This window comes from Gastrolobium bilobum, unplaced genomic scaffold (genome assembly GCF_033153095.1).
Source record: "Gastrolobium bilobum isolate Gb01-03AN ecotype WA unplaced genomic scaffold, APGP_CSIRO_Gbil_v1 utg3588, whole genome shotgun sequence".
Classification (NCBI taxonomy): domain Eukaryota; kingdom Viridiplantae; phylum Streptophyta; class Magnoliopsida; order Fabales; family Fabaceae; genus Gastrolobium; species Gastrolobium bilobum.
This window is the reverse complement of record NW_026899729.1, coordinates 142,618-168,677: the sequence shown is the minus strand read 5'-3', so window position 1 is coordinate 168,677 and position 26,060 is coordinate 142,618. Positions and strand designations below refer to the sequence as shown.

The window sequence follows — 26,060 nt, the reverse complement described above, 5'->3', positions numbered from 1 at the left end:
AACGAACAGATATAGAATCAAAGCGATTTCCTAAATGTCGTAACTCTCCTCAGATCTAAATAGACTGAATAAGACACATAACGAATCAAAAAAGGATATCGGATAATTAGAATTAGAGAGTGAAACAAGCATTTTGGGGATAGAGGGACTTGTCCGGATCTGCACGACTTTCCGGATAATATCCATAAATTACTTGTTTTTGGTAGGATATGAACATTACTATACATAAATTCTGATGCATGGTCCACATTGGCATTCCAATGCATTTCTCCCCCAGAATCAATTACGGGTAGGTGGACATTTTATCAGATGTTTCTATTATATCAATCTACCCCTGTGTGATTCTTGTTGAAGCATATAATGGGGGATTGCAGGGTAGACGATTTCAAAATGAACTTTTCATTCAATAGATAGAGAAGATCACCAATAGAATGAAATAGGACCACTTTAAGGTTCCCCATGAAATAAGGCATGGAACGGAGCCACTCGTGAAGGAAACTATCAAAGCGCTATTCATCTGGAAAAGAACTCGACCTATCACTCCTGCACTAAACACATTGACGTGAGGTATTACTAGATTTGGGATGTGATGGAGGATGGATAGCTCAAACTCATCAAAGTGCATACCGACCTGAACTGGTCCGACATTATGACAAAGTCGGTTCCTACTAGGAAATTTGAAGATTGCTGCTAAGGTGCCGGGCTACTGAACCCGATGGATTAAAGTCGGAAGGGGGAGATTTCTCGGGGTGGTTCCTCTATTAATGCTGGCATGCACCACATTTAATAGGTGTAGGGCTCAAGACTGTCCAACCACCTCAAGCACCATAATGATTGAAGAAGATTCTGGAAAAAATGAAGAGTTCCTCTCAACTTATATAAACCCATGAAGATCTTTGTAATAGGTTAGAAGCTTAAGAGAATTTTGAATCCTCTCAACTTATTCATCTGCCATCTCTTCGTCGTCGCTTCTTCGGCTTGTAAGTGCTTTGATCTCTCTGTGACTCATCCCTCTCTCTGATCTCTCTCTCATATTTTAAATAAATTATTTTAAATGTTGTTTTTGGGTTATGATTCTTTCAGGCTTATTTGAATTGAACTGGTTCTGATTGTTTGTTTTGTTGTTCTTTATGGTGATTTGAAGGAATTGGTGGGGTTGGATTCACTCCTCACGTAATCTTGGTGGACCCTGGCGGGGTAATGCTTCCTCTTGGTTGCAATGTATTGAAATGCTGAATTATATGACTGCTAAAGTTAGTTGCTTTAGTTTATTGGTAATTTTTGTGACTGAATACTTGAAATAACAATTATTTAGATTCACTATTAATGAATACGATCAGAAAGATTTGAACTGTGACATGGAGTTATTGCTTTTGGTTGTAACTTATCCATTTTAAAGAACAGTCTTGCGATGATTATTGTCTTGTAATTTCTTTAAATGTTTTTATATTGTTTTGGGAGTTGGCACTAATTTCAATGCTATTGCTCTATGAGGTAATTCGATATTGCTCAAGAAGGTTGCCTTTGTTACATGTGAAATTGCTACTAGTTGCTCGATCAATGCTTTTGTATTATAGCATGGGCTCTTAATAAATTATCCGTATTCAAGTTCATCAAATTCTCTTATAAATGTTGGTGTGAAGTGTGATTGAATTTTGGTATCTCGTTTAATCAATTTACGAATTTATGAGATGTATCTCATTATGGTTTCATCACTTCATGTGTGATAACTTGGCTTCATTTGTACCGATTATTGACTGGATCGTTAGATTATTGGTTCAACTGAGATCAATCGTATATACTTTTTATATATTAAAAATATATAAATATATTACTTATGATAATATAAAAAAAGTGAATAGAAATAAATACTATAAATAAATGATAATAATATATATTTTCCTAGGAATAAATAATTTTTATAGCAATATAAAAAATATATTTACCTTAAAAATATTATTTAATATCAAAATAGTTATAATTTGTAGAAGGATTTTATAACAGTTATGTTATAGGGAAAGTGATTGTGTAATGTTATAGAGATTCGTTTTGCGCGCCGTAATTTTTTTTTTTTTTTTCTTCAAAAATATGTAAATCCAACAAAATATTACATGTGTAGCATGTTAAATCAGAAATGTAGACCCATAGAAATATGACATTTTTTTTAGTTGCTTTGTTTTTCTAAGGTTCATTTATATTTTTCAGCTGGAGCTAGAACTGAAGCCTTCAAAAGTGACTCGGCGATGGCCGGAAACTACTTGCCGACGGTTCAGCTCACCGGGAGTGGCCGGCCGGTGCTTGTACCGAACGAAATCGAGTGCTTCTTCCTCTCAGGCGTGGACCTTCTCTGCGAAGGCGAGTCCTACACTTGGTTCCCTCATCTGAAATCGGGTCTCCTCATCCTCACCACGCACCGCCTCATCTGGCTCTCCGATTCCGCCGCGGGCTCCGCCGTATCTGTTGCCGTCCCCCTGAGCGCAATCTCGCACATCTTCTCTCACAAGAAGTCCCTCAAGTCGATGTTCGCTTCCCCGAGGGTCCGTTTCCAGGTTGCTCTGGTGGCGGAGGGAAGGGTTTTGCCGTCGGTGGTGGTGACGATTGTGGTGAGGGGGAAAGGGGACTGCGATGCGTTCTTGGCCAAGTTTTGGGAGAATTGGCGGGCCAGGGCGTGGGAGGAGGCGGAGAATGCTACGAGTTCGGGTTCGAATGCGGTGGCAGCGTCGTCGGTGGCGGCATCTTCGAGCGGGATTTATTCGAGTGACGGGACGGTGAGGATGGTGGGAGTGTCGGGGATATTGAGGAAAGAGCAGGAAATGTGGGAGAGTACTGATCGGAGCTTGCAAGAGGCTTTTCAGGATTTGAATGCTCTCATGGTAATGTCTTTATGTCTACTCTGATTGTGTAAAAAATATATATACATTTTTGTTTTGCTATTTTGTTTTTTATTTATTTGTTTATGGTTATTGCACCTAATGATATATACTATGATATATATTTGGAAGGAACATTGCACAACGGTTAGTGTTAGTTGCCATGAGATAGGAAAATGTAATTAGCCTCTTATACAAGACAAGACAGACCCTTCAGTGAACTCTGCACATAGCGGGAGCTTTATAGCATCAATTTGCCCTTTTTTTTTTGGACCAAATGAAGGTTATGTTGAGGTTTGGTGGAAGGAGGAGAAATTAGATGAATTGAATTCTGTTTACCAAAAGTCTAGTTGGTTTTGTAGTTGAGGGAGCCGTAATTATGGCTTGGGAGGATTTTGTTTAGAATTAAGAAGTGCATCATTTTCACAAATCTTTATGTTTATTGCGACTTGCTTGGGCTGAGTTACAAGGAAATATTAGGGGGTTATTGCTGTGTTTGCAGATATAGGCTGCATGTTTATGATGCTGGCAAAGGTATTCTAAACCATGTTATCCCTACAACTCAATCATGCAGATTTCTGAAATTTTGCTTTTGTTTGTCTTGAAATTTAGGCTGTGTTAATTTATGTATATGGAGTAATTTGTGGAAAATGAGCATTTTTCTCTTTTTATGCTTAGTTAAGCGAAGAGGAAACATCAATTAATTTGATTGATGAGGACTAGTAAGGCGAATGATCTCTGGTCCTATATGTTACTTTTATAGGTGAACTTGTGAGCTGCGTTTTCCCTTTATGTTGTGAAAACAGATGTAAACTCGTTCTTTCTCCTACTTGATTGTGACAATTGTAGTTAGGTCTAGAAGTATTTTGGTACTGAAATTCTTTAACTAGTTTTGTTTTTGGCTTGTGTTAAGCGAAAGCTACTCTAAGTTTTGGGTTGATGTGGGTTTGCAGAGCAAGGCTAAAGAGATGGTGACGCTAGCAGAGAGAATGAGACAAAAACTTTTGTCTGGCTCAAGTTCTCAAACCAATGCAACTAATGATGAAGAGATGGTTTCAAAGGAAGAGATGCAAGATTGGTTATTGAGTGTTGGTATAATATCCCCTGTTACCAAAGAGTCTGCGGGTGCTTTGTATCATCAACATTTATCTCGTCAGGTTCTCTTATCTGTCCTCAGTCATGCATTATTTCTTAGTAATAAAAAAATCATGCAAATTGTAAGATATTCTTTTAAGAAGGATTATTATTATTAAATTTGGTCTTTTTTCCTTAACATTTAAAAGATTGATTTGATATAAAGAATTCATAGTCAAGGATTTTTTTATCATGGATGCTTTTTATTCCTGCTATTTTAAATGCAGGGATACTCATGACTTATGTTGTTCAGTGATTGCAAAAAAAAAAAAGTAATGGTTTGCAAAGCTCATGGGGACATTTAAGGTTTGCTAGTTCACCAAAATAATGAAATATTTTTAAAATATGATTATAGTTTTTAACCATATGTTGATGAACATATTGAAGATGAATTTGTCTTTGCCTTTGTTGATGACAATTAAGGACTGACATGGCCAACATGGGACTATTATCAAGGGCAGCTGGTATTGGAGAAGAAAGTAAAAATACTAGAAAGTAAGCCTAAAGGGATAACATCAGCAAAGTCAGAATAAGGCTAGAATAATATGGATTAATTAGAATACAGACGATATTCTTGATGTGCATAAAAAAACTATGGTTGAAATCATTATTCATATAAAAGATAGTTACGGTATCTATTTCTTTGCATTACCCAATTGTGGTCGCAAGAGCCTGGGAAAAGCTCTCTCACTCATTCTCATTCCTGGGGCGGAAGAAATGAGTTGTTGATTTTGATATTTTGCTTACTAACCTACCTTCAGGCTGTGTGTGCATATATTTTGATATTTTTTCTCGCTTCTATAGAAGTAATGGGAAAAACAATGTTCTGTCTTTTTAAGGTTTTGGAGTTAATTAATGGTCACTTGACTGCCTTTTGTTAGTTTTCTGTTTGTTTAACTAATCTGTCCTTGCTAATACTTAGTTGGCAGATTTTGTTAAAGTTCCACTTGACAGAGCAGGAGGGATTATCAATCTTATTGATATTTATTGTCTCTTCAATCGTGCTCGTGGCACAGGTTTCAGTACTCTGTCTTTTGTTTTCGCTCAGACATGTTTATCTTTCAAGTTTTACATTTTTTGAATTAATACCTCCCTTGTTTTGGTTGTCTAATAAACAGAATTAATCTCACCTGATGATTTGATGCAAGCATGTTCTCTTTGGGAGAAGTTTGATGTGTATGTATGACATTAGCCTTCCAATATACTAACTTCTTTTACTCTGTATTGGTAAATTGTGGGCATAGTATAAGCATGGAGATTAGGTGCCTTCAAATCATACTCCTTGGGATTCTACCTTGTTTAATACTTTAATGCAATCCCCTTTTTTGTTCGATTATGTTATTCATTTGTTTCTCTTGTCTATTTTTATTTTTACTTTATTTTTATTTCATTTCTTTTTCTCATCTTCTTTTCTCTCAATCATTTTTTGTTTTTTATTTGGGTCATTAACCACCGATTCAAACTAGTTTGGGATAAATGTATTATTGATGTTATTCATTTGTTTCAGCCCAGTGGTTCTACGGAAGTTTGATAGTGGAGTCATGGTAATACAAACTAAGTTCCACAGCGATGAGGAGGTAAGTTCATTTTATCTTTTTGTTTGTGGTCATTTTTATAACTGTTTTAGGTTTTATTGTTGTTATTGACTCGGGAAAATAATCCCTGTCTTGTGGTGTGGGAATAATATGGATTTTGTGTAGTGCATTAATTGTGAAATTGTGGGATCAGATTAGTGGATTGTTGTAGAATAGCTTGTATTTATACTAATTATGTTTTTCTAATGAGCTCTGAGCTCTTTAGACTTGTGCTCAGTTTCTTCCCAGATAGTGTAATAGGTCGGGGTGGGTCCTACAAGTGAGGGGACACCTGGACCATCTGGGACTGAGGTCCAGAGCATAATTGTATGTACCAGACCAGTTGGCTAACCAGATCACAAAACTAGTGGCTTTGGCTCCATGGTCAGTCCGGTTGAATTTTGCTGACTGTACTTTGAAATGAACTGGTTAAATCTGTTGAGCTGATATAAACATAAAAAAATCAAGCTGTTAATGAGCTCTGCAGAAACCTAAGGAACAAAGATGAGAACGAAAAGTGAAAGAAATTGAGAGTCCGTTTGTGTTCTGTTTTTTTTGTTCTTAAAACTATTTTGTAGAATAATTAATGAAATAGGTGTTTTCTTTGTGTTTTTGTTTTGAAGGTTAAAAGTCAAAACACAAAACAAAAATAACTCAGATATGTTCTCTAAATTTGAGTCTAAAAACTAAAAAATAGTTATAATTTTTAGAATTATTTTTACAAAACAGGTCTTATCAAACGGGTTTTTTGTTTTTTATTCTGAAAATCAAAAAAATATTTTTGAAAACTGAATTCAAACATACCCTGAATCTATATTTTTCAGAATTGCGAGAAATATAATGGAGATTGGATTTTCTTCCTCTGCTCCTTTGTCTTCCTCTCCTTGACTCTGTTTGCATTTGAGCTTCATAGCATTCACAACTATAAAAATTTTATCGCTTCCCTTCACTTGTATGAAGAAGCATTCTTGTTTTTTCTTCAGCTTCTCACTTTTTTATCTTTTCTCGCTTTGAATGCATTTGTGTAACTTTGATTTTGGTTGCTTTATGCATTTTTGTTTTGCTTGCACGTTTGGAATATATTTGTCCTTTTTATCTTAAAAAAGAAAATTTGGCATGGGAGCATGAAACTGTCAGTTCATCTTGCATAAATTTGGTTGCTTACTGTTTGTATTTCTTCCTGTTGGAGCACTGGACCAGTTTGAACTAGTTATCATGTGACCGGGCCTTTTGGCTAGTTTGATCTCCGGTCTAGGTTATGGAAAGCTCTACCTTTTTGGAATTGTTTATACGGAAAGCAATTCAACTATTGTTATTTAACCAAATATGTCAAGTTGATATTCTAATTCTAAAGTTGAACTTCGGATCTCCAATTCTTATTTTTGAGAAGATTTTTATATTTGTAATGGATTATACAATATCTGTCAAATTATATTGATTTCCCTTAACTGATTCTTCCATCTGCCATATAAGTTTCTTGGGCTACGATGTGTTTGTAATCTACCTTTAATAGGTTGCCACGAGAACGTTTATTATATTTTAGATTACTGATTTCAATCTTCTGCACTGATTTTTTATATTGGATGAGGTGGATTTTTTTTTTTGTTAGGTTGTCAATCTTCATTTACATCTTTGTCAATTTTTTATATCACTGACTGCTGTTCGGTGTAGGTTTTCACTAAAATCAAGGTGCTTGTTATGAAGCCTGATGCTCTTCGAGCTGGGATAAGTGCTAGTGATGCTGCCATGACACTGGGAGTTGCCCCGGCAATGGCAAAGGAGCATCTCTTGTCTGCTGAGAGCAAGGGTACACAGCTGCACCACTTTCTACAATACTTTTAGCAACCTGACTACTCTGTTCTGATTTCTGTCGAATCTTTCCCAGGTGTACTATGCAGGGATATAAGCCCTGATGGATTTCGCTTTTATATTAACTTGTTCCCGGAAATTGATCGAGATGATATGTATTTGTAAGTATACTTTCTATGCTTGATATGTAGTTTGGCTTTTGTTTTAATATAATGTTTTGGCTTATTGATATTCTGGTCAAACCTGTTCCTGCTTGAGCTAAAATTTAAATGTACTAAGGCTACAATATTTGATGTTTGTTCAGTATTCCGTGTCCAGTTGTCATTACTGTTTGTTTTATCTTTCCCATGCTCTTGTTTATTTTTTCAAATCATAAATGAGATAATGATTGAATTCCTTCTCATCAAGAAATGTAACTTTCCCTTCTGTTGCAGCCTTTTTGTAGTTTCATGGTTTCAAGATAAATAACCAAAAAAAGTCTTCCTACTTGAAATATATAGATAGAGTATGCTTTTGATTTTATTTAAAATTAATGCTTCACTTTTGAAATCCATATCATTGGCCTTGCAGTCCAGCTTTCTGCTTTGTAGCCGCTCAAGAGTTATTAATTACTATCCCCGTTCCTGCTTCTCATGGGTTTCTAGTTTGATATGTTGTTTCAATTATAGAAAATGATTTTGTTTATTGATTGCTTTCATAAGCATAAGTTCTTGCATACTGCCATGAATGCAGAGTAAAAGATCAAGGGATTTATCACTCATGGGTAAGGGCAAGCCATGCTTGTGGTTAGAGTTGCAAGCTTGTTCAATTCAATTCAATTTAAGGTATGGATAAATTTTCAGTTAGTTTATGTGTACTTTGCTGCTTTTAGTCATTCTCTACTTCGAAGTTCACGTTTTCTCTTTTTGCTCAGAAAATTTACAGATTGACATGATTGTTGAGTCAAGGTTAATGTTGGGCTAACGATTTCAAGACAAGCCCATATCCTAACAAGTTAATATATACAGTACGTCGAATTGGGTTAGTCTTTTCGAATGGCGTTACTACGTTGGATATGATCCAATTAAGGCATGGCCTGAGGCAGCAGTTTTGACGATTCTTGAACACTGTACCATATTGTACAGTTGAGACGGGTTACTTCAACATATTGCTAGGGGTTTCTTGCAATTTATAGACATTGCTCAATACATGTTCCGAAATTATCAAAATAAGAGACATTATCGGTCATGCTCTCAATAGGCCATGTTATGTCAAGTGAATTTCTAAAAAGGGGTGGGGAGGGATTGACAAAGAAATGACAAATGAAAGAGTAGGGTCCAGGACTCTAGGGTGTAAATAGGTTGGGTTAGTCTAGGGTTAAATAGGCTAGAGTTATATGAATTATTTTGAGTTTGGTTTGACCAATTAATCTAATGTAAGTTAAATTATAGGGTTCACCCTATTAATATTTCAAAAACAAAAGGTCTAGTCTACGCCTAATTAATCTATTTAATCCTATCAAATCTCCAGATCTTCAAGATTTTTTTTTAAAAAAGATTATTTTATTATTTAAATAATTGTATTGTTTTTTTAAAATAATATAATTGAGGTCGACCTTGAGATTTTATAGGCCAAGCATCATGAAAGTTTATGCCTACAATATATTTATTAAACACGCTTTTTAAGGTATGAGTCAATTATTTTTTATTAAATAAACTAGGCCAGGCTTGACTTAATGTGTAAGCCCTTAATAGGCCTCATGAATTATTTACAGCACTAGGCGAGACTGGACATATTTTGGGTGACAGAAGAGCTTAATAAAATGATAAGTAGGATGTAATTTCTTTTTGTTTATTCCATTCAGTCATTTGATATTTTATTATAAGGGTATGCTAAAAATATTAAAGGCAATAAATATTAATTGTAATTGATATCAGTCAAAATTAATTGATATTCATTCATTTATTTTATTAATGTAATTTGAAATGCTAAAATCATAAATTTAATAAATATTAATGTTAATTGATACCAATAAAGATTAGTTATTAATAATGAGATATAATATTCTACCTATTTTTTTTTGGTACATTGTCAGGAGGTATCCCCATTCAACCTTCTCGGGGCACCATGCCCTCGGGGTACGGCCCGTTTGGGCTAGCCCCTCATTGTAACAATGAGTGCACTAAGCTTCGCAATCGGAGAAAGGACGAGACTAATCTCCCCCATTCAACCTTCTCCGAGCACCATGCCCTCGGGGTATGGCCCGTTTGGGCTAGCCCCTCATTGTAACAGTGGGTGCACTAAGCTTCGCAATCGGAGAAAGGACGAGACTAATCTCCCAACCGAACAATCCCTTGGGAGCTCAGCTGCCAACTGAGCTACCCTTGGGAGTTTATTCTACCTATCTTTTTTTTGCCTGTTATACCTACTCATCTTCAATACTATTGGATTAGAATTTCGTTATTCTTTTCTTTTGAAATTTTGATGCAATGGCGTTAAATATGAGTAGGTAAGGTAGACAAGAAAAAAAAAAAGGTAGGTAGAATAATAATATCTCAATAATAATATGATATCAAGTGATGTGTTGGGATGTAGAATATTATGTTATTATTTTATAAATGCTAAAACATAAATCGTTTAAATTATAGATCAACGAAAATAAAAGCAAAAAGGGGAAATTTTTTGACAATATAAAAATATATGGGGAAAGTATTTAAATGATATAATATGGTATCTTTTTAAGTGAAACGATTTTTAAAAAATCACTTCACTTATTTTTTTTCCTCAAACAAAAAAAAAACCACTTCATTTAAATAACGCAATATTAAAAAGAATATTTGATTCATTGGGATTTGCGATATATTTGGCTATTTGGCATATGGAAGCAAGCACAAAGCTTAACGTAAGTTTTCACTTCACTTGCAAATGATTGTCCTTTCAGTTGATTTTAATTAAGATCGAAATTGTTACAATTCTTGGTATAGAGCTACTAAGAATCACTCCAGAAAACCAACTAGCAGAAAGAGAAAACATAAAGAACAACACCAGAATTTATACTTGGTTCAGAAATTCTTTGTAAAAGAATTTCCTACATCCAAGTTGGCCAGTGAGGGTCAAACGCCCTCTAGCATGCACTAATATTCAGAACAGAATAGTACAAAAATTATGTTCAGCAAATCCAGCAAAACAGAAATACAGATACAAATATTACAAGACAAATAACCGAGGAAGATAACCAAGATTACAGATGTATATCAAATGACAAAGAAAGATCATCAACAGCAAAGAAACAGAGAAAGATATCACCAAGACTATGAGCAAACACCAAGCACCAGTGTCTCCAGCTCCTCCAACCACACGAATCCCTCTTCTCAAGTTGGGAACGTCACCATGCTCAATCTTCTTTGGCTGTATGATGAATCTCCAGAAAGTGCACCGAACAATAGCTTCTCCTTGACACAAGGATCACTTCTCACCAAAGAACCGAGATGAGATTCTCAGTTTATCTTCCTCAAAATGCCTCACCAAGGTTCACGAACAAACCCTAAGTTTCTTCTCTCAAGAACGATTTTATCAGAGAACGAAGAAAATGAAAAAGTGTATCTTAATCCGGTTTTCAACGCATCAGCACATATGTATCATTAACTCAGTAGCCAAGAGAATGAAACGGTGCGTTTTTGTTACTCATATGCTTATTAACAAAATGACCAGCATGTGGGCCTTAGCAAACCAACACAAAATATTCATTGGCCCAATACAGTAAATAACCCAAACTGAAACAAAAGTCAGTAAACATATCAGCCCACATAATAGGTAATAATTCTTGTTTAGAAAATAAACTAACAGAAATGAATTATGTAATAAGATTTGCTTAACGCAAATGTGCTATACAAGCAAAAGAAGCATAGAGGAAATTAAATCGAGGTGTTAGAACTCGAACTGCATGTTTGATGTGTACCCAAGTGCGTCAAGGTGAGCAGCCATTGCTTTATTCATCGGAATAGTGACCTTTGTGTCACTCTTAGAAGATAAATTGACCTAAATGCCACGCCAAAAAATAATTTTATCAAACTGCCACAAGGGCAAGTTCGTCCAGAGCTGTAGCAAATTTGGTATGCTGATATGTCAGCTTCCTGGTAGTGTCAGAGTTCGCTTCTGACAGGTGAGGCATTAATTTCAACCGAGGTTGTGTTAGAAGCGAACTCTGACACCACCAGGAAGCTGACACATCAGCATACCAAGTTCGCTACTGCTCTGGGCGAACTTGCTTTCATGGCAGTTTGGTAAAATTATTTTTTTGCATGACATTTAGATAAATTTATCTTGGAACAATGGCACAATGGTCATGGTTCCTTATTCATCAGGGGTGGACCACACCTAAATATCTGCACTATTTGTTGGATATGGTTCATACTTCGCATGGTGACGAGAGTCTTTGTTGTAGGGGTTACCAAAAAGGCAACAAAGCGGGGGTCCGAAGGAGCCGCCCCGGTGGGGTCCGGGAGGCAGCACCCCCGTGTCGGTAGAGACTAGGTACTGTTGTAGGTCTCTGATTTAATATAATTTTCTTAATAATTTGAATTTGCGCTCATGAATAGCTGGTGTTAGAGTTTTCTAATTCTAATTATATTTATATTTGTTTGCTACTTTTTCTCACAACAAAAATATCAAAATCTTGTGTAAATTTTTAATGCCAAACAAATATTACACATCACGAAAGGTATTGTAGAAAATTTTGCATTGTTAGGTCCAATATTTTCAAAATAACTTGTCTTGTCAATTGATTACCAAAAAGTAAAAAATTAAAAATTGTGTTGTAACTTAATTACATGTGCTGTGGTGTTTTTCTTATCACGTTTTCTCGTGTGCATTAAACACAACCTAAAATCTTAACTAGTTAAATCAAAGGCAAAAGTGATTATTATTTTAAATGACATAATTTTATGTTATTTTTAATGAATTTATATTGTTTTGATATATTTTATTATTTTTTCTCTTTTTATAAAATTAAAAAAAAAAGTGAAGGAGAAAAAAAATTTAAAAACACACCAAAATGATATAGTTTCATTAAAAAATAGAGACCAGATATTGTTATTACCAATTAGTATTATTATCAATGTTACTACCAGTTTATTTCACTTAGATTGATTTAACAGTTATATTTATTTTTACTTTTGTATAATTATGATTTTTCATATTTAATACTTTTACATTAAATATGAAAAATCATAACCATGTAAAAATAAAAATAAAAATAAAATATTAAAGATATGATGAATTTTTTTTAAGAAAAAGGGTAAAACAAATTAATAATAATATTGATAGTAATAATATCTTATTCCTAAAAAATAAAATAAGGTTGTGTCAATGATAAACACTTTTTCCGATTACAAAAAGACAAAATCTATTTTTGTCGGTCGACGGCGTTGAATAAGAATAACTTTGTCAACGACGGCGTGCGCGGTTTCCACAGTCCCGTAAATCTAGCACGTGTCATATTTGTAGATACCTTCTTCCTTCTACCTTTTCTGAATTCACCATCAACCAAACCTAACTTCATTTTTATTATTCTTCTCACAACTCAAAGGATTTAAACAAAAAAAACAAAACAAAAAAGAAACAGGTATGCAATTCTCCTATTCAGAACTCAGAATTTTTCAGCGCTTCAATCAAACATCTTTACCCTAACTCGTATGATTATGCTTGTTTGGATTAGGTTTTCTTGGATTTTTGAATTTTGATTTGTTCGTTTAATCAAAGATGTTAGAGCAATTACTGATATTTACAAGGGGAGGATTGATCCTCTGGACGTGCAAAGAACTCGGCAACGCTCTGAAGGGATCGCCGATCGATACGTTGATCCGATCGTGTCTTCTGGAGGAGCGATCTGGTGCGGCGTCGTACAACTACGATGCACCAGGTGCTGCATACTCCCTCAAATGGACCTTCCACAACGACCTTGGCCTCGTCTTCGTCGCCGTCTATCAACGGATCCTTCACCTCTTGTACGTCGACGATCTCCTCGCCGCCGTCAAGCGCGAGTTCTCGCAGGTTTACGATCCCAAAAGAACCGTTTACCGAGATTTTGACGAGACTTTCAGACAGCTGAAAATCGAAGCCGAGGCTCGCGCGGAGGATTTCAAAAAATCGAATCCTGTGGCTGTGCGTGGCAACGGGAAGCAGCGAGGGACTGTGCAGGGGCAGGGGAACAAGGCTGGATCGGAAACGAAGAAGAGTGATGGTGCTTTGAAAAATGATGGTGATGGCGAAAAAGGACGTAAATTAGAGAACGGCAATTTTGTTGTTGCTAACGATACTAACTTGAATAGTTGTAATAATAGTGTGAATGGTAAAGAGAATGAGAGTTCCAATATTGGGGCTTTTGATGTAAATAGGCTTCAGAAGCTTAGGACAAAAGGTGGGAATGGAAAGAAGACAGGTACTACTGTTGTTGCCAATGCCAATGCCAATGCCAAGGTAGAGCCCAAAAAGGTGACGAAGAAAAACAGGGTTTGGGATGATTCGCCTCCTGAGGCCAAACTGGACTTTACGGATCATGTGGATGTGGGTGAGGATGGGGACAGAAACATTGATTTTTTGGCGAAGGAACAAGGGGACAGTATGATGGATAAAGAAGAGATTGTTAGCAGTGACAGTGAGGCTGAAGAGGATGATGATAACACCGGGAAGAACAGCAAGCCTGATGCTAAAAAAAAGGGGTGGTTTTCCTCTATGTTCCAGAGGTAAGATACTAAGATTTATGAACTGGTGAAATTAGTCTTTATATGTTGTGCATTTTGTTTGCTTTATTGGCTTCTTTCAGATTTGTGTTTAGTAGTTTACGTTACAGTATGTATGGGATTGATGCCGTGGTGCTTGAAATCCTGAAAAAATGTATATAGCTCTACATTGGATGTTCTACTTTGTATGCGGAAGATTTTATTGTTTATTGTATCCCTCAAGGGGTTGAGTATGTCGATGTATGGGTGCTCGGAGTGACAATGGTATGGGCCAAAGCACAATATGAGCTACCCAAGTGCAACATAGATATATCTGCAATGGGGTTGGTGTGTCATGGCGATGGTGGCTCTAAATCTCAGCAGAATAACAACTCATAAAAGTGTGAGAAATCTAATGCCTCTTCGATGGGAGAAGAGGGGTTTATATAAGGGAATGGATATTCCGTAAACCAGAGAGAGATGAAAAAGCTGAGCACACTGTTAGCCTTGCCTCCACTACTGTTGTGAGGTGTTTTGCTCCCACTGTAACCCTGTTCAGGGAAGAGGGGATACTCTGTGATGAGACTCTTATGGTTCATTTTGGAGTGTCATCTGGAAGGTTCTAGACTTGAACCATTAATATTGTGTCCAACTTATTGGGCCCTGAGAGGTTGGCCAGAACAGAAACCTTATTGATATTTTCTTGTAATTTTATTAATTTGTAATGTTATAAGGTACTTGTTTGAAATTTAGGAAAGGAAAGGAATCGGAGTTGGGGACATAAATTGATGGGAGAAAGGATAAAGGAATTAAAATAAATTAAATAGTTATCTTGATCTTAAAAGCACTCCCCTCTTGTTATCAAAAAAAAAAAAAAAAAGCACTCCCCTCTAGCAAGTTGAATTAAGTTTTCCTTTTTTTAAAATCCGGGGATGCTGTCTTGTTTCTATTTTTCTTTTGCTGGTATCTACCATGGTGAAGCTTATTGCATTGTTTAGATGTAAATAACTTTGCACCTGCTACATTGACCGATGAATTTAGAAGCCTTGATTTTATAACTTTCTACTTTATTTCAATTCCCAGCATTTCACTGAAATGACTAATAACAATATTCCTGTACATCCCTGTGCTCAGTATTGCAGGGAAGGCCAATTTGGAGAAGTCAGACTTAGAACCAGCTTTGAAAGCTTTGAAGGATAGGCTCATGACGAAGAATGTGGTATGTATTTATCTTCAGCAGCATTTCTTGTGTCCGCCTGAATAACAAAATGGTTATCGATGTGCTTCTTTTTGCTCTTCTTAAGCTAGCTAATTTTGCTTACATTCTGTCACTTGTAGGCTGAGGAAATAGCTGAGAAACTATGTGAATCAGTTGCAGCAAGTCTTGAAGGCAAAAAGCTAGCTTCATTTACAAGGATATCTTCAACAGTGCATGTTTGTTTCTATCACCCAACCCTATTAACATTTGATGCTGGCTTTTTCTTTATAAATACACTTTCATAACATTCATACTGACACTATGGTTCAAAAAATAAATGCAGGCGGCAATGGAAGAAGCACTTGTTCGTATTCTAACTCCTAGGCGTTCTATTGACATATTGAGGGATGTGCATGCTGCCAAGGAGCAAAGGAAACCATATGTTGTTGTATTTGTTGGAGTTAATGGAGTTGGAAAATCCACTAATCTTGCTAAGGTGAAGGAATAGCATATTGTTTCTCCTATTTATTTAAGATTCCATCTGTTGGGCTTGCCTTTTAAGTTTTAACAAGGAGATATTCTATTTTTGTGTGCAATTGTGTAGGTTGCTTACTGGCTTCTGCAACACAATGTTAGTGTCATGATGGGTGCTTGTGATACATTTCGATCGGGAGCTGTTGAGCAGCTGCGGACCCATGCACGTAGACTTCAGGTTTATATTGATTTTACTGCATAAAGATTAATGCATATATTCTTGCTTCATATCATAACTAGTTAGGGGAAGCATATTGTCTTATAATTTTCCTTTTCAGATCCCTATATTTGAGAAGGGCTATGAGAAAGATCCTGCCGTTGTGGCAAAAGAAGCAATTCAGGAAGCTTCACGCAATGGTTCAGATGTAGTTCTAGTTGATACAGCTGGTCGTATGCAGGTAATTATCGCAGTTTTTGTTCTAGTCAAGAATTTAATGATTTTATGAGTATACAAAATACTAGGCGACTCCTATTATTCAATATCTCAGTTTCTAGTCTTTGCAGTTACAGATAGTACGTCCATACAACGAACCTTCTTGCATTTATTTTATGTATATTGGAACAGAGGACCATCCTCTTATTGGATTGGTTGAATGATTTTGGCTATATTTGGATACTGTTTGTTTGTAAAGAACCAATTCAATTCAAAACCTTAAAGTGTTGGGTGAGGGTCTTTTTAATAGTTTATATTATTCTCTCACAAACACCTTCATACAAGAGCCCTTTGGGCTTGAAGCGTGGATATTGCACAGGCCCAATTTTTTGGTTTACCTTGTGCTTATTTAATTTCACTAGAAAATGGGAAGAGGTAAGGATTGAACTCGTGACCTTGTGGTCACTGAAGCTCTGATATCATGTAAAGAACCAATTCAACTCAAAATCTTAAGGTGTTGGGTGAAGACTTTTTTAATGGTTTATATTATTCTTTAACATTGGTGATGTTTATTTCGATGTTTTTATGTTCATCTGAAGTGTCACTGTTGGTTTTCAGGATAATGAACCATTGATGAGAGCACTGTCAAAGCTCGTCAACCTTAACAACCCCGACCTGGTCTTATTTGTTGGAGAAGCACTGGTTGGTAATGATGCAGTTGATCAGCTTTCGAAGTTCAATCAGGTTCAGCTCTATATATATAATATTTTTGTCCAGCTACAATTCTATTTTTGTTTCTGCTTTCTCTATATGAGGGCAAGTTAGAGCATCGGTAAGGTTGTTTCTTGTGACCGGAAGGTTAGGGGTTCTAGTCCTAGAAACGGTTTTTTTGCAAAAGTACAGGCTGCGTACAATCAACTCTCATCTATACCTTTGCTAGTCGGGAAGCCCTGTGCATTGGAGTTTGTCTTTTTTTGTTTTTTTACTTGCTTTCCCTATATCACAGTTATTGAACTGATCTATTTTGTTGCAGAAATTAGCTGACCTCTCAACATCTCCTACACCCAGATTGATAGATGGGATCTTGCTCACTAAATTTGACACTATTGATGATAAGGTATGCAAGTTCTAAAATGGCAAGGAGGTGGAATTTTGGCTGAGCATTTGGGTCTTATTGATGAATATTTATTGGTCTGTCGATGTTTCCTTTTGTCAGGTGGGAGCTGCACTTTCAATGGTTTACATATCTGGAGCTCCAGTCATGTTTGTTGGCTGCGGACAGTCTTATACTGACCTCAAGAAACTCAACGTGAAGTCAATTGTGAAGACTCTCCTTAAATGAGGAAACAAACTATATTATTTTCGCTTGTGATGTTGTTCACCGATGACCTGTCATGAATGTTTCTGTTTGATGATTCCCCCGTCGATCCCATTACTTTGTAAGCAAAACTAATGTGGCTATGACTTTGGAGGCAGTTTGGTTTGTTTATATTGAAAAGCTTCTTTCCTCTATCTACATTGAGATAAACTAACGTGTGTATCGAGTGAATTTTGTACATCACGTCCCAAATTAGAAAATAATAAGGACATAAAAGGAAATAAATAAAAAGCAAGGGATTCATATGGTATAAAAAGGAGGAGAGTACAGAATTCGGTGCTCTTGTAATATTAATTATTTTTTTCGTGTGTATCAATTGTCATCTAATTTTCCTTTAAACATGTGGCAATCGGCCAAAGAATGTTATGTTCTAGTTTTACTCCTTTTAATAAAACGAAAATATTTACCCAAAAAAAAACAAAATAAAAAAAACGAAAATATATTACCTTTTAATCTCATATTTTGTTTTATTTTACAAATATATCAAATAAAGAATAAAATTCATATAATACTTCCTGAAGCGGAGACTGTCCAAATATTTAGTGTGACAAACGAGTAGATATATGTAAGCATGTTAGGCATTTTTACAAGATAAAAAAATGAAAAGAAAAGTTTTAGTGTAACTTTAACCGTGGGTCATAGTTTCAAGCTTATGATAGTACTCAACTCGAGGCTGAAAGATATGACGATAGCAAAATGATCTAAAGGGTCCGCAACTCCAAGTTATATTTGATTGAAGTGAATCCATTTTCGGTACTTTATTAACAAAAGTTAAACGTATAATAACTTTGGTATGATTTCACATCAAAGATGACCAATCGATGTCCACACCAAAAGCACTAATTATAATTTGCGGACATAGACATGATCGTAATTACAATAAATGAATAATTGTTAGGAGCTGTAATTTTGTCATAATTTATTTTGTCAAAATAATGTGTCATGTTTAATTGTTTATTAACTTTTGGATGGATAAATAATTTTTACCACTTTATTCCATCCAATAAACCATCTTTCTATGCTGTCAAAATTTTGTCTATTCTATTTTGTTTTTTACAATGTAGCATTGCTCATAATAAAATTAGTAATATAACCTATTTATCCTTTTTTAATACATGATATATTTAAGTTAGATTTCAAGATCGAATAATCTTTTAAAAAAATTAATATAACTTAAAACACGATTCTCTTGTATTTTTTCTACTGAAAAAGAGTAGCTAGCATATTGTCTTTTTCAATTGTTATTTGTTCATTATGGATTAAAGCCAATCCTTTGTCCACAAAAGTTGGATGAGAAAAAAAAAAAATCTTACATGTAAAAATTTATACAAAAAAGTTAATATGATCCCCTAATTATTTTAAATTGCAGGGAATGATGATCGAATACAGTCCAACTTAGCATATCATATAAGGTAGAGTTCTTCACAAAAAAAGAAATCATATAGAGTGATGTTATTTTGGAACTCATGATTAACTTGTTAATACTTTGTTATTCTTTTTTTTTTCTTTTTTGGGTAAATAAAATTTTAGTCATTTTAATATCAGGATATGCTACAAGTCAACAAATGCTTAAACAGATACTTAACCTAGAAATGAAAATCTCAACAAGAATCAGATCTATAACCTTATATTAATACTGTTCAATGTTGTCAATTAAGTCAATCTTCATTTATAATACTTTCATCTAATTATATTCTACATTTTCTGTTTGTATTAATAATTTCTTTTATTAATATTGTGTAAAAGTTAACTAATGCATTTCATAAATGATCTAACATAAAAAGATAAATAAATTATAAACTGATCAAGGAAGTGTACTAATAAGTATAAAAATAAACATTTGCTCCTTGACCATGTACAAGCAGTATTTTCCTATACAGTCTAAGAGTTAACCATTTTCATTTTTTCTCCCTAGTCTTGAATGATAACAAACACATCAAGCGCTCCTTGACCTGCAATTAAAACACCATTTCCTAAGATTATAATTATAACGTGTAATAATATTACAGAGTCTTTTTTCTTTACAAAAATTATTATTAGTATGTGCCATTTAGGATTGTCATAAGTCACAAAGACGAACTCACTAGTACATGAATTGTTTAACTGAAGATGTGACGCCCTTCTTCTGCTGCCTCTACGTTGGAGCGAAAAAACATTTAACCCCTCAAAAAATGAACAGGTATATATATAACATGGTAAAAAGAAATATGACACAAACAAATGATAATTAAGTCACGGGACGATTTTTTTTTTTTTGACAGATAGGCCACTATGTATTTTTCACACATTTCCGTTAATTAATGAGTCGTGTCTTTCTTTTAAATTTTTATGTGTATATATAAATGCATCCTAAAGAATAACGAAAAGGTGCTTGGTTTAATTTAAAGAGCTCATGCACGTAATCTAAGAGGTTATTTTCGGGTTCTTGGCTCGTCAATTCGCCAAAATGTGGTGTTGCTTCAAATTGCCAAGTGGCTCTCATTCGGAGCATTATTATCACAACTGTTGAAGGCTATATTAATTGAGAACCCAAAAGCCAGTACTTAATTCGTCTCTCACACTAACCATCAATTAATGGGTTCTTTACCTCCATTATTGTTGATCATTTTTTTCTCTATGTGGCTGCTAATTTCCTGCTCTGAAGCCCGAGAATTTCTAGTTGGAGGCAGTGAGAATTCATGGAAGGTTCCTCTTCCATCACAAGATTCACTCAACCAGTGGGCCAAGCGTCAACGATTCAGGATCGGCGATGCTCTCAGTAATAACAACTATATATCCCTTTTTTATACTAGTATTTCTTTCTGTATTCGTTTTTTTTTTTCCTTTGTGAAATGAAAAATTATTAACCTGACTTTTACCTAACAGTTTTTGGATTAGCTTGCCTTCGCCTAGCACAAGCACCCGGTTTTATTAATAAATACTAGGATTTAATTAGGGGTGTAAATAAATTAGGCTAGGCTAGACTTTGCCTTAAATAGGCTTGGCTTGTGTAAAAAATAATTATCTAACCTGACCTGTTAGCCTGTGTAGGCCCCAAATTACAAGTTTCGCCTAACCTATATTTAAAAAATAAAAGTCTTGACCTAGGTCTGTTAGCCTGTTGAAGCCTATTAAACATTCAACAATTAAAAGAATAATTAAAATAATATTACTTTATTATTCAAAAGTATTAAAATAATAATTTTATTTAAAATAAATAATATGATATAGGTCGATCTATAAAGCTTATAGGCCCGATATGTACAAAAAAGCCTATAACCTGTAATCTAAATAGATTTTTTAAAAGCACATGACTATTCTATTTACTATTTGTAATAAGTCAAATCTGACCTAATATAGGCTAGGTCGTAGGCCACTGTAGGCTTGTCTAGCCCATTTACACCCCTAGATTTAACTATGAGTAATGAAGTTTGACAAAACGAAATAAATGAGGACCAACTAAGAGAAAGACCTATTAAGTGGGTCAGTGGAGCCTATGGTGGAAGACCATTATAAATGGGCTAAGTTAGATTAATCATATCAAATGGATCTGACATTAATATTTCAATCCAAAATCTTAAAATATTGAATTCATGGATCCTCCACTTATATGGACATCAGTTAATCCAATACACCAATGTTAAACTTCACCACACTTAAATATCCCAACAAGACTTATAAATCTTAAAATGTGATAGTGCACTTATTGTAACAAGTTTGTCTTAGCCTATTTAATTGTAGTTCTACTCCTAATAAATAGGGTGAGTTTGTGATTATTCACCCCCTCAATTTCAACGGACTCTTAAGACTTTTATATGCAACTTTTATCTTTCAGGTAAATAGGTTTTTCGAATGTATTTTATTCAGTTCATCGCTTTGATGTTAGTCCGATTCGGAGCGGGTTCCGAGTTTAAGATTTTGAATTGGTTCTTTGCATCTCTCTAATTGTGACATCCTCCTTAAGCAAACTAAATTCAACTACTCAGAGACTCTTGGAATTTGCATTGATTTTTCTTGCATTTTCTGTGTGTTTTAATTAATTAATAACAATTTGTTTGCATGTCCTATATGTACAGTTTTTAAATATGATAACAGAACAGAATCGGTGCACGTGGTGAATGAGAATGATTATCAGAGGTGCAATAGTGAGAGAGCGGAACACACAATATTCAGGGACGGCAATACCAAGTTCTGGCTTTCCAATTCAGGACATCACCACTTTATTAGTGCTCAGGGTCATTGCCAGATGGGGTTAAAGCTTCTTGTTGTCGTCATGTCTGAAATACACGGAGGAGGAACGTCTCATCCCCCGCCTCCTTCATCGTCAGCGTCACCCGCACCGCCATTTTCACCATCACCATCACCTTCACCGTCACCGTCACCGTCACCGTCACCAACTAATCAAGGTGTTGCTCGCGGTTCAAGCGGTGGATTCATCGGAATTGTGATGTGGTTGGGTGTTTCATTGGTGATGATGTTCTTAATTTAATAAAAAATATATATGTTTGTATTTGCATGAATTAATGTCTCCGTGACTACATGCAATATTTGTGTGGTCAAGTCAAGTTTTTTCGTTTTCATTTTGCTTATGTGTTTTCTTTTGATGGGAAAAGGGTTGTTTCGAGTCAGAAAGATTGCGCACTTGAACTCGAATGGCTGGTCTGAGTGATTTCAATTAAGCATGAATAAGTCATTTGGATTTAAATGTGTATTGGCTCTTCCCAAGTTATTGTTTCTCTAATTATAAATATGTTTTCTGCTTCTCATTTATATATTATGTATTCATTAATATTAATTTGCATAAATTTATTTGCACTTATATTCACCTTTTTGCCCTGCCACGTGTTCAGACGAATCCACATAACTAAATCTGAGATAAAGTGGTAAACAACTCTCTTGTATTTCTTCTAGCTCGACTAATTCTGAAGTAGGCTTATTAACGGTGACAATGTAGGACCTTGCCTTTGAATAAGTTGTCTCCATGTTCTCTAAGGAAATTTTTTAGATGATTTACTTATATTTTAAGCCCAAAGAATCTGTTAATATGCATTTTCAACTAACTATTCACATCACATAGGAAATAATAAGGGACATTTATCTAGCTACCTTTACAAATTACAATATCGAAATAACGGAATTATTACCACCATTGACCAACAAATTGAAATTATAAGTTATAACATTAACAAAAAGTTATAAATGATGGTAGCTTAGTTGGTTCATGGGAGCTGAACATGTGGGAGTGAGACTATTTGTTCGATTCTTCTCAATATCATTTTTAGAAGGGGTTTAAAATTTTAATCCTGTTCCCGTCCTAAATCACCGAATCGAACTAATCGTAAAGCGATCAAACGATGAAATATTTTCAAAAAGAACAAAAACAAAATGTCATAAACCAGAGTCATGCGGAACGACGTAGAAAATTAAGGTCAAACAATTTTTACATAGTGGATCTCCTTAGAAGGTCAACCACACAACGTGTCAAATGCAAAAAGACTCCAATTCTAGAAGCTCCATTTGTACAGAACCCATTGTTTTTCGCCTTGTATTCCTTCTTGCCATTCCCATGTTCTTCTCTTTCTTCTAGCAAGACTTGCATAAACACCTCAACCTGCAAACTAAAGCACGTACACAATAATTGCACATATATAATACATATAAAACACACATATATATATATATATATATAGGATTACAAAGGCACAGATTCATAAGGGTATATATATAAGAAATAGACAGAGGAATTTAGAAAGAAAAAGGATCGAAATGGTTGGGGCAGAGGAAACGAAAGAGCGTTCACGGCTACATACCACAGAAGTACTTCACCAACGTAGGAAAATGCCTCACTGTCCCATGAAAATGGCCATTGGTGGCTTTGCAGCAATATCTGTGCTAGGTTACTTGGTCTTGTACTCCAATAAGAAGCCAGAAGCTTCAGCCATGGATGTTGCAAAGGTTGCCACTGGGGTGTCTCATCCAGATAACACTCATCCCCGCAATTAGATCATCACCATATATGCATGAACCATATATACTTCATTAGCTTCAACATATATATACTTATTGTTGTAATTATGGCTTTGTGCAGCTTATTTTCATCTTTATTATATATTTCATTTCATCTGTGTTTAATTAAGTTCCTTCTATACATCATTAATTGTATTACATAGCAATAGACTTCAATAAACACTTTACTTCATATATCCCTTGTTCTTGTTCTTATTTGCATGAGTACATCAGATTCAGACCGTACGTGTTGCATGGTCAATATTTGAATTTCAGAGGATCCATCCAATTTATCTTTAACTAGTGTCACAAACTTATCCACTTTAATTGTCCTGATCTGATTCATTGAAGAAGTATAGTTCCATGTGAGCATATAAATATCATAATTTCCACATTAAATTCGTTATTTTTTTCAACTTAAATAAATTTATAGTGCTTGGCTGACGATCCAAAAGTTATCATTTTTTTTCTCCAAACCAATAGACACCCAGAAAACAGAGCCAGAAAAGAAGGAAAGAGCCATCAAATTTTTCTGGGTTCAGAACCAAAAAAATCCAGTACCAATTACCTAAAAATAAAAATAAAAATAATTTTTCACATAATAGAAAGAAGAAGCAGAGGCTGCAACACACAGAATCGTTTTCCCTTTTTTATTTTTGTATTTTTCTCTCTCATGATTTCTCCTTCAACAAAGTTAATGAATATTGAAGAATAATCAAGAAAGATAAGTGGTTAGGAATAATTATTTAAATTTTAAATTAGAAATAAGTACTATTTAATTTTATTGAGAGAAGGATATACTTACAATATCATTTGCTTTACTATTACTTATAATTATTTTTATTATCGTTAAAAAAATAAAATCAACTAGTGAGAGTTGTTAATTTAATTTCGATCTAACAATAATAAAAATTAATTAAAAAGTTTGTAAGACAGCCTAACAATCAATGACGACTATGGTTGACTAAAGATAAAAGATAAGTAATTTGTAGTTATAAAGTGATTATTATTAACTAATCAGATAAGAGTAGTGTAAATAATAAGAATTATATTATTTATTTTCCAAAAAAAAGAATTATATATTTATGGCTAAATGATTACTGTTGACCAATAAAATAATGAGTGATAACCTTCTAACTAAGTGGTATTAGTAATTATGATTTTACGTATCAATAATTCCTTAATATCTTTTATTCCTAACATTTTTTTTTGTGACGGTAAAAAAAAAAAAACATACTTTTTTTTTTGGAAAGAGATATTATTTCACCAATAACGTAATGATACATTTTCTGCAAAAGTGCAAAGTAATGACATAAATTTTTCCATTTTGCCATTTTTCAATTTGATCGGATCCATTCGTTCGAAACATTTCCGTTCAGTCACCATTATGATAAATCAAATATGAGTGATAGCCATTAATGGTAGATGTCACATTGTGAACCACTATTTAGTTACGGTACGTAATGATGGATCAAATATAAGCAATAATCATTGATAACAAATATTAGACTCTTAACTAATTAACGAATATGGTTGACCAGCATTATAGTAGTGTTCTACTACGTAATATGGTTGACCACTCAAAGATGAGTAATAATCATTTACCTACTAGTGTTCTACTGTTCTTGACCAATCAGAAAAAAGTGATAGCCATTAACAATATATGGATAATTTTGACCTTTAGGTCTAATTAAATGGTAATTCTTTTTTTATTTTTTTAGAGTTAACCTAACTCTAATTATCTCTTTGAGATGAATTAACTTCTCTCAGTGTATTTTCACAAGCTTCAATTTTTTTAGTTAGCTATGAGACTAATCCGGAGCCCTTCTCAATTGTGGCATATAGGGATCGAATCGAGACTCTTTTCTTTCTACTTACTTAACTCCCTTGCTACCAATTCAGCTAACACTATTTAAAGTACACCCCCTCCCAAATGGTAATTCTTTCTTTCTAAGGGTTTAATGTTTTTGCTTTTATTATAGAAATTTTTTTCTACCGCACTCACATAAAAATAAGTGAATCCTACTAATATTTTCTCCACTTAATTTTATATGAGTGTGACAGAATTTTTTTTTAATAAAAGCAAAAATATTTTTTCCCACTTTCTAATTAAATTATAATACTTTCTTCTTAATAATTTTAATTTTATTTTATAATTAGGGATAGAATATTGTTACTACAAATAATTTTACTACCATATCTTAACTGTTGATTTCCGTCAATCAACGGTTTTATTTATTGCGAATTAATAATTAATTAATGAGTTTGATTTGTGAAAATAATAACCGTTGATTGACGGAAATCAACAGAAAAAAATTAAAATATTATTTTTTCGTAAATAATTACCAATAAGTTGATGTTTTGAATTTAATTACGAATATAATGCACTCATTCACGCCCAAGTTAGGTGTGAGTCGCGTGACTCACAACTTCACAAAACACAAGGCATTCACGCCTAATTTAGGCGTGACTCGTCTGATATTGACACGTGGCACAAAAAGTTAACA

At 34.4% G+C, this 26,060-nt stretch overlaps 3 protein-coding genes across 3 annotated transcripts; all 3 read left to right on the top strand.

Moving 5' to 3' along the window:
• Positions 1 to 2,219: 2,219 nt before the first annotated feature.
• Positions 2,220 to 8,772, top strand: LOC133293004 (vacuolar protein sorting-associated protein 36-like). The gene is made up of 9 exons (XM_061491516.1): positions 2,220 to 2,873; positions 3,824 to 4,027; positions 4,927 to 5,020; positions 5,123 to 5,180; positions 5,512 to 5,581; positions 7,250 to 7,385; positions 7,464 to 7,548; positions 8,120 to 8,211; positions 8,301 to 8,772. The coding sequence occupies exons 1-8, from the start codon at positions 2,244 to 2,246 to the stop codon at positions 8,175 to 8,177; spliced, it is 1,335 nt and encodes a 444-aa protein (XP_061347500.1). The 5' UTR covers positions 2,220 to 2,243; the 3' UTR covers positions 8,178 to 8,211; positions 8,301 to 8,772.
• A 4,133-nt stretch (positions 8,773 to 12,905) lies between these two features.
• Positions 12,906 to 17,702, top strand: LOC133292989 (uncharacterized). Its single transcript, XM_061491494.1, has 10 exons — positions 12,906 to 12,989; positions 13,083 to 14,109; positions 15,220 to 15,304; positions 15,424 to 15,519; positions 15,627 to 15,779; positions 15,888 to 15,995; positions 16,096 to 16,215; positions 16,809 to 16,934; positions 17,224 to 17,307; positions 17,407 to 17,702. Exons 2-10 carry the CDS (start codon positions 13,127 to 13,129, stop codon positions 17,530 to 17,532), a joined length of 1,881 nt encoding a protein of 626 aa, XP_061347478.1. The 5' UTR covers positions 12,906 to 12,989; positions 13,083 to 13,126; the 3' UTR covers positions 17,533 to 17,702.
• Positions 17,703 to 20,142: 2,440 nt separating this feature from the next.
• On the top strand, positions 20,143 to 22,036 carry LOC133293031 (early nodulin-55-1-like). The gene is made up of 2 exons (XM_061491546.1): positions 20,143 to 20,326; positions 21,624 to 22,036. The coding sequence occupies exons 1-2, from the start codon at positions 20,143 to 20,145 to the stop codon at positions 22,034 to 22,036; spliced, it is 597 nt and encodes a 198-aa protein (XP_061347530.1).
• The last annotated feature ends 4,024 nt before the right edge of the window (positions 22,037 to 26,060 follow it).

Coding starts and splice junctions, on each gene's coding strand:
- LOC133293004 (XM_061491516.1), top strand. CDS start 2,244: ATGGCCGGAAACTACTTGCCGACGGTTCAGCTCACCGGGAGTGGCCGG. Junction 2,874..3,823: donor AGGATTTGAATGCTCTCATG/GTAATGTCTTTA, acceptor GTGGGTTTGCAG/AGCAAGGCTAAAGAGATGGT. Junction 7,386..7,463: donor CTTGTCTGCTGAGAGCAAGG/GTACACAGCTGC, acceptor AATCTTTCCCAG/GTGTACTATGCAGGGATATA.
- LOC133292989 (XM_061491494.1), top strand. CDS start 13,127: ATGTTAGAGCAATTACTGATATTTACAAGGGGAGGATTGATCCTCTGG. Junction 15,305..15,423: donor GGCTCATGACGAAGAATGTG/GTATGTATTTAT, acceptor TGTCACTTGTAG/GCTGAGGAAATAGCTGAGAA. Junction 15,520..15,626: donor GGATATCTTCAACAGTGCAT/GTTTGTTTCTAT, acceptor AAATAAATGCAG/GCGGCAATGGAAGAAGCACT.
- LOC133293031 (XM_061491546.1), top strand. CDS start 20,143: ATGGGTTCTTTACCTCCATTATTGTTGATCATTTTTTTCTCTATGTGG. Junction 20,327..21,623: donor CAGGATCGGCGATGCTCTCA/GTAATAACAACT, acceptor CTATATGTACAG/TTTTTAAATATGATAACAGA.